The sequence below is a fragment of the Eretmochelys imbricata genome, chromosome 17, assembly GCF_965152235.1.
Source record: "Eretmochelys imbricata isolate rEreImb1 chromosome 17, rEreImb1.hap1, whole genome shotgun sequence".
NCBI classification, from domain to species: domain Eukaryota; kingdom Metazoa; phylum Chordata; order Testudines; family Cheloniidae; genus Eretmochelys; species Eretmochelys imbricata.
This window is the reverse complement of record NC_135588.1, coordinates 6,740,642-6,755,151: the sequence shown is the minus strand read 5'-3', so window position 1 is coordinate 6,755,151 and position 14,510 is coordinate 6,740,642. Positions and strand designations below refer to the sequence as shown.

The 14,510-nt window shown below is 41.5% G+C and overlaps 1 protein-coding gene across 1 annotated transcript; it reads left to right on the top strand.

Moving 5' to 3' along the window:
• Nucleotides 1–4,512: 4,512 nt before the first annotated feature.
• On the top strand, nucleotides 4,513–14,293 carry CHCT1 (CHD1 helical C-terminal domain containing 1). Its single transcript, XM_077836931.1, has 6 exons — nucleotides 4,513–4,644; nucleotides 5,493–5,624; nucleotides 7,597–7,772; nucleotides 9,526–9,625; nucleotides 12,505–12,698; nucleotides 14,146–14,293. The coding sequence occupies exons 1-6, from the start codon at nucleotides 4,513–4,515 to the stop codon at nucleotides 14,288–14,290; spliced, it is 879 nt and encodes a 292-aa protein (XP_077693057.1). The 3' UTR covers nucleotides 14,291–14,293.
• The last annotated feature ends 217 nt before the right edge of the window (nucleotides 14,294–14,510 follow it).

Sequence of the window (14,510 nt, the reverse complement as noted above, 5' to 3'; positions counted from 1 at the left end):
ACAAATGTGACCTCAAAAAGGTCCAAGTGGCTAGTCAGAACGTGGCTTTGAACAAACAGCATGTCCTCCTCCAGCCAACTTCTCTGTACAAACATAAGCTTGCTAATACCTACAGAATGATTCCCTTACTCAGCCTCTCCTTTTTTATTGTCAAAGACAAGCCGATTTCCAAAATCCCTGAAATCAGCCTGGGAAGTTCACATTGTTTACTGCTTACAGGAAGATTTTTAAAAAGGTACAGGAAAACCAGCAGAAAAAAATTAAAGGTCTTCAATGAATTGTAACTCCCAGCCTTCTAATTACTAAATTATACACGCAGGTTTGGTGGTTTGGGAAGCTGAAGAATGAATGTTTCACATCTTATGTTGCTAGACACTAGAAGGATGAAATGGATGGTTGGGAAGAAGGAAAGCCAGAGACCTACACAACCTTGCTTAACCTGAGAGGTCCTCCTTCAGAAAGCAGAAATATTTATGATGATTAATAGCCCATTATAAGTAATACCTGCAATTAGTCAAGGTACTCCTGTCATTAGGTACCATGTTGTAGGTCAGAACAAGCTCTAGCCTTTTTTCATTAAAGCCAAATTCCTTTCTGATATATGTGAATCTTCTTAAGTGCTACATGACCTACATGTAAATGGCTCTGCAGATTCAGTGTGCCTCTGGCTAACGCTGCCCAGCCTCTTCACACTTACTTATTACACTCGATCTAGAGAAACATATTCACTGCCTGCTATTGTCACATTTTAATAGCCAATGCTTAAGTGTAACTGGCAGGTGACAGGCAGTGGAAATATTAGAAATGCCAGGAAAAACAGGAGGAATGAAGGAGAAAAATTACGGAAAAATAATTGATCCCGAGCATTATATGATGAAGGTTCAGAGCTGCATTGCTTTCCTACACTTCCTGGTTTCCTTTTTGGACAGGCATTAGTGATATGAAATGAGGACCTTTGCCAATATCTGTAGGCATGCCCTATCTATGGACCTGATCCTGAACTCCTTAGGCATCTTCAATTGGAACAGATGTGAGTTTTGCCTGAATAGATTACATCTTATTATACAGGTCAGTGACATGAGTGAAAATCCAGAGTAACTCCATTGAAGTCAAGGAAGATATACGCTACCGTAGATCTGGATTAACTCCATTAACTTTGGTGGAATTAGTCCAGATTGACAGTGGTGTAACTGACCTTCATGACATGCAGAATTTGTATTAGCGATAACTACTAAAGGGATAAAAAAATCCCCCAGAAGTTTACTTTTCAATTAAACAGATTTAAACTCCAACCATAATAATGGAGCATTGATTTCCCAAATGTGAAACAAATATCTTTTCATTAAATCCTGAAATAAATAAATACATTTTTTATTCAGGGTTATAAAGTTGTTAATCAGAATTAAGTACTAATTTGGATTATAAATGTTTTGCAACCTGAATACTAAATGACTATTGACAAAAGAAAGCTGGGGAAAGAGCAGATATAAAAATGATTACAAATACATGCACACTAGCTAATTTTTGTTTAGTGATAAATAGATTAAAACCCGTATTTACAGTAGTTGAGAGCAGAAATATGGTGTTAGATGGCTGATTGTAGGCATCCATATTTCAACATTTTGGCCACAGAATATTATTGATTCGAAACACAGAGGATTCCCCTCTAGGCAAAACTTCAAAGTTACAAAAAACAGGAATAAACTTCCCTCTTAGCATAGGGAAAATTCACAAGCTAAAACAAAAGATAATCGAACGCATTTCCTGGCTTTACTTACAATTTTTGTAAACGTAGATGTTTATTTCAGGTAGGGTTTTAGGAGAGGGTTTTTTCCTGCCTGGTCCCTCTGTGTCCCGAGACAGAACAAACAAAACCTACCCCCACAGATTTGAAAGGATCTTCTTCTCTTATTAGTTCTTTTGGTCAGATGCCAACCAGGTTATTTGAGCTTCTTAACCCCTTACAGGTAGAGGAGGGATTTTAGGCTACCCTTAGCTGTATGTTTATGACAGCACCTATGTTTACACCTAAATAAAGTAATAGCAACCCTACAACCTGATATTTTGTATTTACTTTTTATATTTTTAAAAAGAAACTGCTTCACAAATCTTTGCTTATTGGAAATCTGCATAATCTTGCACTAAAAGAGCTGCCCTGGTGGAAAGATTAATTAGTTAATGTTTGCACAGCATTTTGAAAGTGTAGAGCACTCTATCATTACTAAGAATTATTATAAACGAAGTGCTGCCAGAGAAAATGGAGGATATTTCCCTTGGGTATACTGTCACAATACAGTGTGTTTGACTAAGGGGACAGGGAGTGTTACGCTCTGCTGTGGGAAAAATTAGATATATAATCTATTTGCCCTACCAAATTTTACATCTACTTAAAATATGGTTTTAGATGGCTGATTGTAGGCATCCGTATTTCAACATTTTGGCCACAGAATATTATTGATTCACTTATCAGAGTGATTTTTCAGGAGAGATTTGAAATGAGATGAGAGCATTGAGGTTACACATAAAGACTCCCCGGCACACAGGCATAATTGAATCACAGCTGGCATAATTACCCTAAATGTACAAAGGGACAGAACAATTTTATTTATCTGCCTACTCAGTGTGTGGTGGGGGTTTGATAATTTTTCCCTAGTAAATGTTACTTAAAGTAGTTTATTCCCAGAGTCACTTCTAAAAAACCCCTTTCTCCCCCAGCCCTTCCAGTTACCACCCGGGAAGTGCAATGTATTATCCTTTTGAAAGGAGAAAGTCTCTACTCTTTGAAACAGAAAGCAACACAAAATTTAATTTTATTTAGGCTGGGATTTTCAAAGAAGTGTAACAGGTACCCAATGCTGTTGAATTTCAATGGGAGTATGGTTTCTAACTCCCTTAGTCTCCTTTGAAGATCCTAGTCTTAGACTTATATCACACCTAGAACCATCATAGCAATGCCGTGCCTTGTATTCTGCTAATTCTTCCCACCTCAATCAGTCAAGATGTTCAGTCATCCCACAAGGCTTCATTAAGACCCTATAATTTTCTAAAAGGTCTCCTGCCCTTAGATGGTGACAAAGAAATACATCAATCAAATCTTTAATTAAACTAACAAACAACTTTGGCAGTGCCATGTGCCTTGAAGTTTGCCGCATTAGGGCCTTGCTGAACCAAATACAGACACTCCCTGGGTTATGCCAGACCCAACTCACGCAAATTCACACTTACAGAAAGAGTTCCATAAGCCAGAAATAGGATTTTCGAGTTGCGGAAATTTTTGCGTAACATAGGGGTATTTGTTTCCAACTTACGCAAAATTAGAGTTACACAAGGCTTTCCGGAATGGACCAATTGCGTAAGTCGGAGAGCATCTGTAGTGGAAAAAGAAACCTGAAGTGAGAATATTCGGGGGAAGGTCCTGGAAGCTGTGTGAGAAAAAGGTTGGTTTGTGATGATGGTACTTGACTGGAATTCAGGATATCCCCGTTCAATTCCTCACCCTTACTCTTTCACAGATTTCTTGTGCAATTTTGGTCAAATGTCTTTCTCTCTCTGAGCCTCTACCCATCTGCAAAATGGAGATGATAAACTTTTCTTTCTCCCACTCTTGGCCTGTCTAGACTGCAAGTTCTTCAGCCAGGAGCCAGCCCTTCCTATCAAGTTGTACCATGCTTAGCACTGGGACATCCAGTTTTGGTTGGAGCATCAAGATAATGCTAGAATACAAATAAATTAAAAAAAAACAAAAACCGCAGCAGTTGCAATGGGAGAGGCAGTCCCTGAACTTGCTGGCACTAAGGGCATTAAACATTATAGCTAATGGCATGAACAGGGTCCAGAGCCACAGCCAGCCAGTGCAGCATATAGAGTAAGGGTGGTATAGTCATAGCAGTTCCCCCATTCTACAAAAGCTTGGATTCTGCATTCCTTCAGCTGAAGGGCCTAGGTCACCTTTAGGGACAGCCCCCATGGTAAAATAATCCAGGATGGCGTAGATAATTGTGGGGAGAGCTACACGAGAGAGAGATTACAGCCTGCTGGCCTGTGGAAAAGCATGAAGGGACAGTGCCTCTTCTGAGAATTCAGGAGTAATGAAGGATCTAATAGGGTCCCACATCTACAACTGTACCGAAGAAAGTGTTGTCCCACCTGCCCCCACAGGACATAATACTGAACATCTGAACAAGCAGCACTAGCTGTAAATCCAACATTTGCTGCCTGGTTGTCTGGAGCTGAATTCCCTTTTTAAAGGTAGGTCATGACTTCATGTCATGGGGTAAGCTGCTGGTCTAGAGTCTGATGGATGAAGCCTTTGTCCATTAGGACTCTGTGTGGGGAGATTAGCTGCTGCAGCTTGCCTCTTTCTCAGGTCCTCGGCTCTGCTTCATTTAGATGTAGAATTCAGAACCAGCATGCCTCAGAGGTGATGTCACACAAGCAGGTTTGGATTCAAATGCCAGCAAGCTGGACTGCTAGCCTCAGGGCGACCGACTTTCCCTTCCCTCCCTTGCCAGAATGGAGGTCTCAGAGAGGGGAGGAAATGGACTGTGCCAAGTGGAGAAAGTGGGCCCAGAAGAAGGTCAGACTAGAGAGAAAATAAGCATGGGAGAGTGGAAGTGCCCAGCTGGGTATGGCACAGCCAGCCAGGTATGCAGAGGGGAGGTGTACAGACAATATGGCCATATGGAGGAGGGAAGGGGAGGATAAAGCACAGGCCAGTTGTGGAAAGGAGACGTAAAATGAACAGCGCGGCCAATGCATACCTTTTTGCTCTGTAGTGTAATCTGGGATACAGTTTTTTTGAAGTGCTACACAAGAACAGAGTGTGCTGTCGACAAGAGAACTTCTCTCACTACACACTTTTTTTTCAAACCATTTGATTTTTTTCGAATAATGTAAACATGTTTTCCATTGTTTAGTTGTGCCCTTCACAAGCAAAGACACACGTAAATGATTCACCTCCACAGATAATGCAGAGAGAGCTATTTTCCCAGTGATGGAAAAGGGAGTTTACACCCAGTCCAGGGAGATCTGATTTCATTGGCTGAGCTTTTGTAAAACTGCTTTCTGTTAAACACAACAAGTCAAATGCTGATCTCATTGATGTCAATGGAAATTTTGTCTGACCTTGGAGCAGAACTTAGCACAATACATTTATTGTTCCAGTTGTCAATAATAAATTCCAGCTCCTAGTGGATTAGTGTCATTAGAAGCAAGCGATATTTACAACGTTTCCTTTGTAATGTACTAAGGCTGGGATTTTCAAAGACACTTCAGGAAGTTAGGCACCCAACTCTCATTGAGTTTCAGTAGGAGTTGGGTACAACGCTTTTAGGTACCTTTGAAAATCACATCTTAAATGCTTTGACAGTGCTAATAGTGTCCCTTGTTCAAACTCAGCCTTGGGATAATGTTTGTCCTGTGCAACATTGACCAATGGGACACAAGTTTGTGTAGATCAAAAAATTAACATATACTAACTTCACAATTTGTAGACAACAGAGAATGAGTATTTGCTCAGCAAGGTGAAGGAGGCAACCCCTTTGAAGAACAGTTCGAGTATCGTACCATCTGGACATTTGCTTATCCGCTGCACTGATGGCCTTGATCAAGACACCTTCAAAATTGTGAGCTATTACATTGATGCTAGCAGTAGAAGTGTGAATGACCCATCTCTTTTAGAATATCAGTGATGGAAGGGACCTCAGGAGGCCATCTAGTCCAACCCCCTGATCAAAGCAGGACCAATCCTCAATTTTTGCCCCAGATCCCTAAATGGCCCCCTCAAGGATTGAACTCACAACCCTGGCCTTAGCAGGCCAATGCTCAAACCACTGAGCTATCCCTCTTTTCTCAGACAGTTTGGAAAAAAAAAACTGCAAAACATTGAGGGAGAGGAAATGAAAAACCATGATGAAACACCTCATTCTCTACAAATTCTTTGCGCTGAGGATTATCTCGTCTCAACTTTTTCCAAGTCTTCCATAACTTATGATCTTTTAGTAAATAACAGACCTTTCCTTTTCTTTCGCTTCTGATAATGACTCACTGTGTGGTTTTGGGCCAGGTCCTTAGACTCATTTTCAAAAGCGTCCATTAGTTTTGCTTGACTCACTTTTTTCAATACTCAACTTCAGAAATCTAGGTCTGATTTCCCCCCCCTCAAGGGGCTGAGCCCCTCAAACTCCCATTTCATTTCAACTGGAGCCATTCATGCACCATTCCAACGAAAGCCAGGCCAATGGGTCTCAAGTTGGACATTCTAAAAAGAAAAAAAAGGGGGGGGGCACTCAAAGTTATTGGATACTTCTGATGATTTTCTGCCTCAATTAGCCCACTTATGTGAGTGTTAGTTTCAAAACTGACTCCTAATCCATTTTGACAGACATTTATGAGAACTCAGAGGATTATTACCAACCATTGTACAGGAAGAACTAAACAGCTTCTATTTGCACAACACAGGATGCATTTTTCTCTAGCAAGAAGTTCTAGCTCAGAGAACTTCAAAAAATACACTTTGAATTAATCTGATTTACCTGTTGGAAACATCGATACAGAAAACCCGGATGTATGAAATGTAAACGCATGTGCCAGCGATATTACTTGGCTAACTTCAGCAGGCCTTTGTGTGACTGAACTGCTGAGTTTCACCTGACTATTTTATTTGTCAGTGGGTAACCTGTGCTTCCATCTGTGTTAGTATTTGTCACTGTAGTCGCACCTAACAGTCCAAGTTATGGACTAGGATCCCATTATGGTACATGCTGTACGTACACAACAAATAATGGTTCTGTCCCATTATGGTTCTTTGCTGTATTTTTCTGTATTGCTGCGTTTTTTCTACCTGTTGGGGAGGAGGAGGGAAACACAGTACAGTTTTATAGCTGAGGACTAGTGTAACAGCAATGCAGCTTTCCCCCCTCCTTAGGAGGAAAGATAGGGGTGTGGAAAGAAATGGTGTCTACAGATAAGAGCTAAGAGAAGAGAGTATTTTTCAGAGAATGATGCCTGTGTGCTCACTCTCACACACACACACACACACACACACACACACTCACACTTCATGAGACCTTCTGCAAACTAATGCATAAACTATAGAGAATTTACAACATAGCAGAGGGCCCAAGGATATGGGGAATGATATCAAATGCTTTTCCTTCTCCCCTTGTCGCAGAATGAGGTATCTTGTAAATTCTGTAGATTGAAATTGACATTTGTACCTTATGTCAAAAGAGAATTATCCCCCATCCTTAGCAGGTCCTCAAATCCCTCCCCTCACAACTCTTAGAAGGCACACTTTTGACAACTGTCCTTTGGGCTGCCATGCTGAGAATACACCAATTGAGTCTTCAGGGCTCAACCAAACAGCACACCTACAATGGTGTCTGAAGAAGACGCTAGATTAACTAAACAAATGGATTTATAGCTATGTTCATATAAATTACTCTTGTTAAATACAATGCACGTTAGACATCTTTTCAGCATAACATGTTTATATTAAGAAGAAGAATGTAACTGGCTGTTGCCTATTACGTACTTTTAGAGCAATAACCTGGTATTCTGTCAGTAACATTCTGACTGAGCTCTTTGTCTTTACAGTGCAAGGAGTTTCTGAGACCCTTTAAAAAATCTCTTCGGAAACTGGATTTACCCAAAGATCTTCCCAAGGACAAAAAACTGAAGTACACGAAGAAAAACTTGACTACACTTGGGGATCACATCAATATGTTTCTTCAGCATTACTGCAAATCCTGGGAACTCAAACACTGGAAGAAGTAAGATAATCCTTTCACACTAGCAATGAGCTGTAGCTCACGAAAGCTTATGCTCTAATAAATTTGTTAGTCTCTAAGGTGCCACAGTACTCCTTTTCTTTTTGCGAATACAGTCCTAGTTGCAGTCATTTATAAGGAAGGTTGGGCTAGTGGATTAAGCACAGAACTGTGTCTGGTCCTGGCTCTGCCACAGATTTGCTGTGTGCATTTGGGTAGTCACTTAGAAACACATTTCCAGAAGTCACCCGTAATGTGGGTGCCCACTTGAGACTCATAGAGTCTGCTTTTCTGAGCACCCATAATTTTCCCCCACTGGGAGCTGTAGGTACTTAGTACCTCTGAAAATCAGGGCACTGACATCCCAAGTTGGGCATCCAAAATTAGTGGACACTTGAAAACAAATGGACCCTAACCTACCTCATGGATGTATCTGTGTGCTTGTCTTCACTGCCCAGTTAACTCAAGTGTTACCCCTAATTTGAGTTTCATCCAAGTGCAAAAATCCTTCACTCAAGCATGGTGGAGTTTTTAACCTGGGTTGGCTGGCCAGTCAGGGGATAAAAGTTAAGCTTCACGTTTGTTCAACTCAGCTGCTGCTATAATACGTCTGCTCTGTAGTGTAGATGCCGGCTAGCTCCACTTGGGTGCTGACAGCCCTCCAATGCCTTCCCACAGAAGTCCCCTCATTAGCTCCAAAGAACAGACACGTTCTCCCACAATTCACTGGGAAAGAATGTTGAGAGCAGCTTATCTTATTGCGCAGGAAAGAACTTACAAATCTTATTGCCACACACGAGTGAGCGCAGCACCAGCCTGGCGAAAGCAGATAGTGTTATTTCATAGTGTGGGCACTTTCACTCAACCTAGGCTAACTCGAGAGGAGTAACTGAGGTGTAAATAACTTGTTAACTCTGCAGCGAAGATGCATCCTGAGTGTGTGAGGGTTAATGAGTTAAGTGCCTGCAAATCACTATAGAAGCAGCTAAGTATTATTATGGTGTTTCCAATGGGACAAGTCTACCATAGTGCCCACAACTTAATCAAAGGGTTATTTGGATTATAAATTCTACCCAATCAATATGTCCAGTTTCATCAATGATAGCACTGCGGTTGTTTTCCTGTTAGCAGGTTCCTAAGACACATGGGGGCCATCTGGGTGTAATTCCAACAATATACAACTTAACTCAGTGGAGTTACACCACGGGTGAATTTAACCTATGGCCAAATAGCGTCTTGTATTATCAGAAGCAACCCAGTTTACAGTAACTGAATGAGCTTATGGTGAAAATACCATCCCTTTTCTAAGGGTTGTAGACCACATGCAGAGGTTTCCTTTTCTGAAACCAGGAAGGGTCTCATGAGAAATGCTAACGGTATGGCTGAAGATTATATAGCCTTCTGCCTGGGATCCTGAACCCCACAATAACTTCACATTCCAAGGGGAGGGTCCATTTTTTAAGGTCAGGCTTGACAAAGCCCTGGCTGGGATGATTTAACTGGGAATTGGTCCTGCTTCGAGCAGGGGGTTGGACTAGATGACCTTCTGGGGTCCCTTCCAACCCTGATATTCTATGATTCTATGATCTGTGCAGTTTATAATCTTTTCTTTTTTAAAAAAAAAAAGCCCATACAAATGGCTGTCACTGGTTACAGGAGAGAGACAGAAATGCATTACCACTAAAAGATGCAAAAAGCAGGTAGGGAAGAATTTGCATTCAAGCAGACTCCTTCACTCAATCATTCCTTCCTCTAGGATGCTGTGGAGATTTGTCTCTCTTTTCTCAGAACTTGATGCAAAACACCTGCGCAAACTGTACAAATATAGTAAGAGCAACCAAATGGCTAAGTTTCTGGTAAGATCCATAAATCAATAGCAAACTAAAAAGCTACTACACCAGGTTCTTCCTGCTTACTCACTTTAAGGGGATCTTTTAAATCACACCAGGCAGGCATCTTAGTTTACATAATTCCCATTGATTTCATTAGAGTCAGGATTTCTCCCTATGTCTCCTCAAGGGCTATCAGTTCCTCTGAATTCTTCCGGTTCCTGCTATGCTTTTCAATGACCATCATTCAGCTACTGGTCAATATATCTTAATATACCAAGTAGTAGCGTCTCACTGGGTCTAGAAGCCTGGGAGTATAAAATGGTTTCCAGGACTTTTCAGCACAATTCACTACTTCGTAACATTGTCACATGGATTATCATGAGTTATAAAGACTGGAAATCGTCCAGAGCTGTAGATGTGATGGAGAGAGCACATGCTACTTCTCAGACAAGAAATATCTGCTGCCTCATTTCTACCACCAAAAATGAGAGAAGGCCAGATGCTGCCCTTTGATGAAGAGATGGTTCCTATTAGCTTTGTGAGAGACCCCAGTGGGATTTGAAAAATAGGTGAATCAGCATAAGCAGTATACAACTCCCAACATTTTTCAAACTTAATTCATATTAAAGACCTCTCATGGCCAGATTTCAGAGAGAGGGTGGCTGTGAAAGTTAATTCTTACTTTCTTAAGGCTCTAGCTCTTTCTCACCAATGTCAGAGTTTGTGATAGGTGTCGTAGGGAGATTTCTACCTCAGCCATAGAGAAAGGGTGAGGAATCCTATCTATAGGGCTGCAGTTCAGCACCTCTTGTTACTACTCATCCTTTATGCAAAAACCCTACCAAAACAAGTCGCTCCACTGCCCACACTCCTCCTGGGGAGACAATGAGAGAACAAAACCGTGTTACAGATATTACTCATGTTGCTTAATACACTGTTGGAAGGCCCTTAGTTACAACAGTGAGGAGTATGAAATATGAATCTATGTAAGACTAAAAATCTGCCACATATTGTATAATATTAAGATTAAACTGTCTCTATAAGGACTGATAGAAGAAATGACAAATCAGACATTATATAACAGTTGACAAATGCCTATTGTTGTGCAAGCCAGTGAGAGAAAATAAACATCTTTGTCTTTTGTGTGGAGGGAACAGTGGGTTTCAAAGCCCTGCTAAATCATAAACAACAGGCTGTGGATCGGAAAGTTATCATGCACTCTACAAAACATAAATAGAGTATTTGGAAACTGCTGATTATTTGGACGAGCAAGTATAAATATACAGAACCAATGTTGTAATTAGCAAGCGCTTGAGATTGCCCACAGGTTAATTTGATATCTTTATGAAGTTTACTACATCAGGGAGATGAGCAGAACGGCCAACCAGCCAGTGGTCTGAAGGTCAAACAACAAAATTCCCCTCCCCCGACGTAGTAGGGGCCATCATTGGCTGCAGTTTCAGACTTCCTTAAAAATGTATCTGCTCCGTTTCTGACAGGAGAATTAACAGAATTTTAAATTAAAACCATCTCAGACGATATTAACCAAATGGAAACCGCCATTTTAACCAAGCCACTCTGAGTTCTTTTCGTACCAAACCCTTGGCTGCAGAGGCTGCTTGGGCTCTGGGGATGCTGTTGGTGTCCCTGCTGCACGCAGGGTCTGTTCACGTTGATCCCACTGCAGGATCCAAGTGCGAGTGCCGCCTTAGTTTTTGTTTTCTCATGTAACGTGGAAGGACTTTCACACTGGAGACTGAGCCTAAGCAGCAAGCATGAGGGCTAAAAACTTTCATTGCTTAAAAAAAGTAAGCCAAAATTTTCATATTATCACTTGGCTCCAGGAGCTGGGACTTTAAGAAAGAGGCCAAAGAGCATGAACATTTGCAATGTTGCAGTTATGCTCCTGCTCTGTAATTCTATATGATGGCTTAAAGGCTTGTCGTTTGCTAGGGTTGTTTTTTTTTTTCCTTAAAAAAACCCAAAACACACACAAAAATTGTAATTTCTACAGAGCCCTATTGCATTTCTGTAGAATTCTACCAGCTTGATCTCTGTTTACTTCTAAAAGATTTTTCTATAAGGGTTAAGATAGGGACATGAGTTTAGATACTCCAGGCTAGCCTATCAGCAAAGCTTCTCTGCCTACAGACGACATCACGAATGCTCAGCGAAACCCTATGGTGGTCAAACAATTAAAATACTGATTTCACTGCATAGGTTTGGGTGAAAAAAGTGCACTGATGCACGTATAGGTGCATCTGTTTGAACCTAGGATGAGTTTGACCCAGAGGATGCAGTGAGTAGCTCAGCAGTTGGTGTGTAGGCGTGTGTGTGTCTTTCTCCCATAAGTGGAGTTCTCAGAATATATTTCTGGTTTTAAAACACGATCCGTGGTATTTTGACCTCTTGGTTGGCTGGGGTTCAGAGAGACAGTAGTGAGTCAGAGAAATAACTTAGCTTCTAGTCAGCTAGCTGCAGGGGTGGGCAGGGCTGGGCTGCTTTGGTGGAAGATTAAGACTCAGGAATGGAAGAAAGCAGAGTCCCTGCTTACAAGTGGGCTCCAGCTTTTTTCTTTTATTAACCTAAATCCACCCGCCGTGGTGCCTCCATAGATGCTTGGATCTATATAGCAGGGAGCATAACTCCCACATTGGGGATCTCTGAAGGCAGTTCCATGAGAGAAAGAAGTTAAACTAAACAGTAGAAAAACACAACCACCTGCATTTATTAGCAAGTTTCTCATCTAGAAACATTGGTGTAGCCAAATAGGACGATAGTTACCCAAGAGCTCATTTCCCAGCATGAGGACTCAATACATGAGCACCTGGTCATACGCTTACATTTTGTTTCATGCCACCTTCGTGTGTTATGTGAATTTTTATTTTTTTATTTATTTGTAGAAATTGTACTGTAGCTCAGAAAACCCTGATTCAGTTCCAGTACCCGAAAACACCAAGTTGACCAAGCTGTATGATGCATGGGGCCTCCATGGAGACATAAATAATATGCAAGAGAAGCTGAGTCAGATCCAGTCACAGCCATCGCAAATGAGCCTACGGGGTGACTCAGAGGCAGCAAATAGGACAAAGAAGAGGTACTGTTGCTGAAGGCTGCTAGGCATAACTGGGAGCAAATGAAGCAAATAGCAAGCCAGGCAACTGCTGGGTTATCCCTCCAAGTACAGATGTACAAAGAAGGCAGTGGATTTGAACGACCAGCAGTGTGCAGGGAAGGGGATGACTCATGGGATGAGATAATGGGAGGTAGAACCAACCCAGATCTTTTAGCCATTGAGCCAGAAACCAAAGAGCTGTGGCGAGGGAAAACAGCAGCCACAAGGACTACTGCTCTGCAAGGGAGCAGTGGTGATGGTGAAGTCACCCCCCTGCTAATGCAATGGCTGAGTATTTGTTTAAACTTGAGTTTAACCTGAGTCAACTGATTAACTCTAGTCAATTGGCAACTACTATGTTTGTACATGCTAGATTGGTTTATCTTATGGCCGAGCCCCGGGTAAGCCACAAGTATCCAGGCTAGCATGTACAAACATGTTGGCTAACGATGAGAGAAGAGTTAACCTAACTCTCGTGTGGATGAAACCTGAAAGGGAGAATTCCTTCCTGTCCAAGTGGTACTCTCATTTACTCACTGTCCTTCCTCTTGCTTCTCTTCTCTTTTCTTCCCCTCTCCTTCGACTTTCTTCCATTCACCGTCTGGAGGGCCTCGTTCAGTGTAGTGTGGAACAAACAGAAATCATCAGCAAGGACTAAAGCAACAAGAGAGGACTCCATCAAGGGATAGTGGAAAATCTGAAGAAATGTATGAATTAGGCAGGCAGTATGATGTATAGGATTGAGTACGGAAGTAGGAGCCAGACACTCCTGACTGGCTTTCTTTGTGATGCTAGGGAGTCTTCCTTCTGCTCAGCCTTCCCTTCTGTACATTGGGGCTAATTCTACTTAGCTAACCAAGAGAGCTGTCGTGAAGTTCAGTTCATGTGTATTTGTTAAGTGCATTGAAGATGTGAGGCACTTGGGAATGCCAAGTACAATTACAATGCATATATAGTAATTATTTCAAGAATTTTAAATTGCTTTTCACTTGAAAGGCCCCATCACTAGTCATTACCCATGACTTGTAACACCACGATTTGAACATAAGAATGGCCATACTGGCCAGACCAATGGTCCATCTAGCCCAGTATCCTGTCTTCTAATAGCAGTCGATGCCAGATACTTCAGAGGAAATGAACAGAACAGGGCAATTAGCGAGTGATCCATCCCATGTTGTCCAGTCCCAATTTCTGGCAGTCAACCTAACAAGAGCTGATGTGCCTCAACTGTGTCAGTAGAATGGGAAAATATATATGCATGAAATTGGTTAGAGTAAGGAACTGAACTGTCTGAGGAGGGTTCTAAAGCACGTGGGTACTGCTTGTTAACAGGACGGCTCAGGGCTCATCATGCATTTTGGTTTCCTTTGTTGGCTAGAATGTACAACCCCCCAAGCTTACAGAAGTTTTTCCCCTGGTTCTCTTTTAGGCTCTGTAACACCACTTCAAACACCAACAAAACAAGAGAGCACCTGACAAACACGGCTCCATCAGCAAGCCTTATGGACAAAAAGCACCATCAGTGCCTCAATAGTCAAGGGATTTCCCCACACTCAGCAGCTCTTAAGAATTAAAAAATTCCACAAAACAACTAAGTATTTGCAGTAGCGTGAAAACCAACAAATACCAAAGCAAGATCTTGGAAAGGAAGATTAAAGACAGTCTTTATAAATTTAAGAATATGTGGTCTCCTTTGTAAATACCTTGCGTCTTACCCAATGAAAAGTTTTTAGCATACTTGTTGGTAAATATTAAACCTATTTGTATTTATAGCATCATTCTTGCTAACATTTT

Coding starts and splice junctions, on each gene's coding strand:
- CHCT1 (XM_077836931.1), top strand. CDS start 4,513: ATGGAGGTCTCAGAGAGGGGAGGAAATGGACTGTGCCAAGTGGAGAAA. Junction 9,626..12,504: donor ACCAAATGGCTAAGTTTCTG/GTAAGATCCATA, acceptor ATTTATTTGTAG/AAATTGTACTGTAGCTCAGA. Junction 12,699..14,145: donor GCAAATAGGACAAAGAAGAG/GTACTGTTGCTG, acceptor GTTCTCTTTTAG/GCTCTGTAACACCACTTCAA.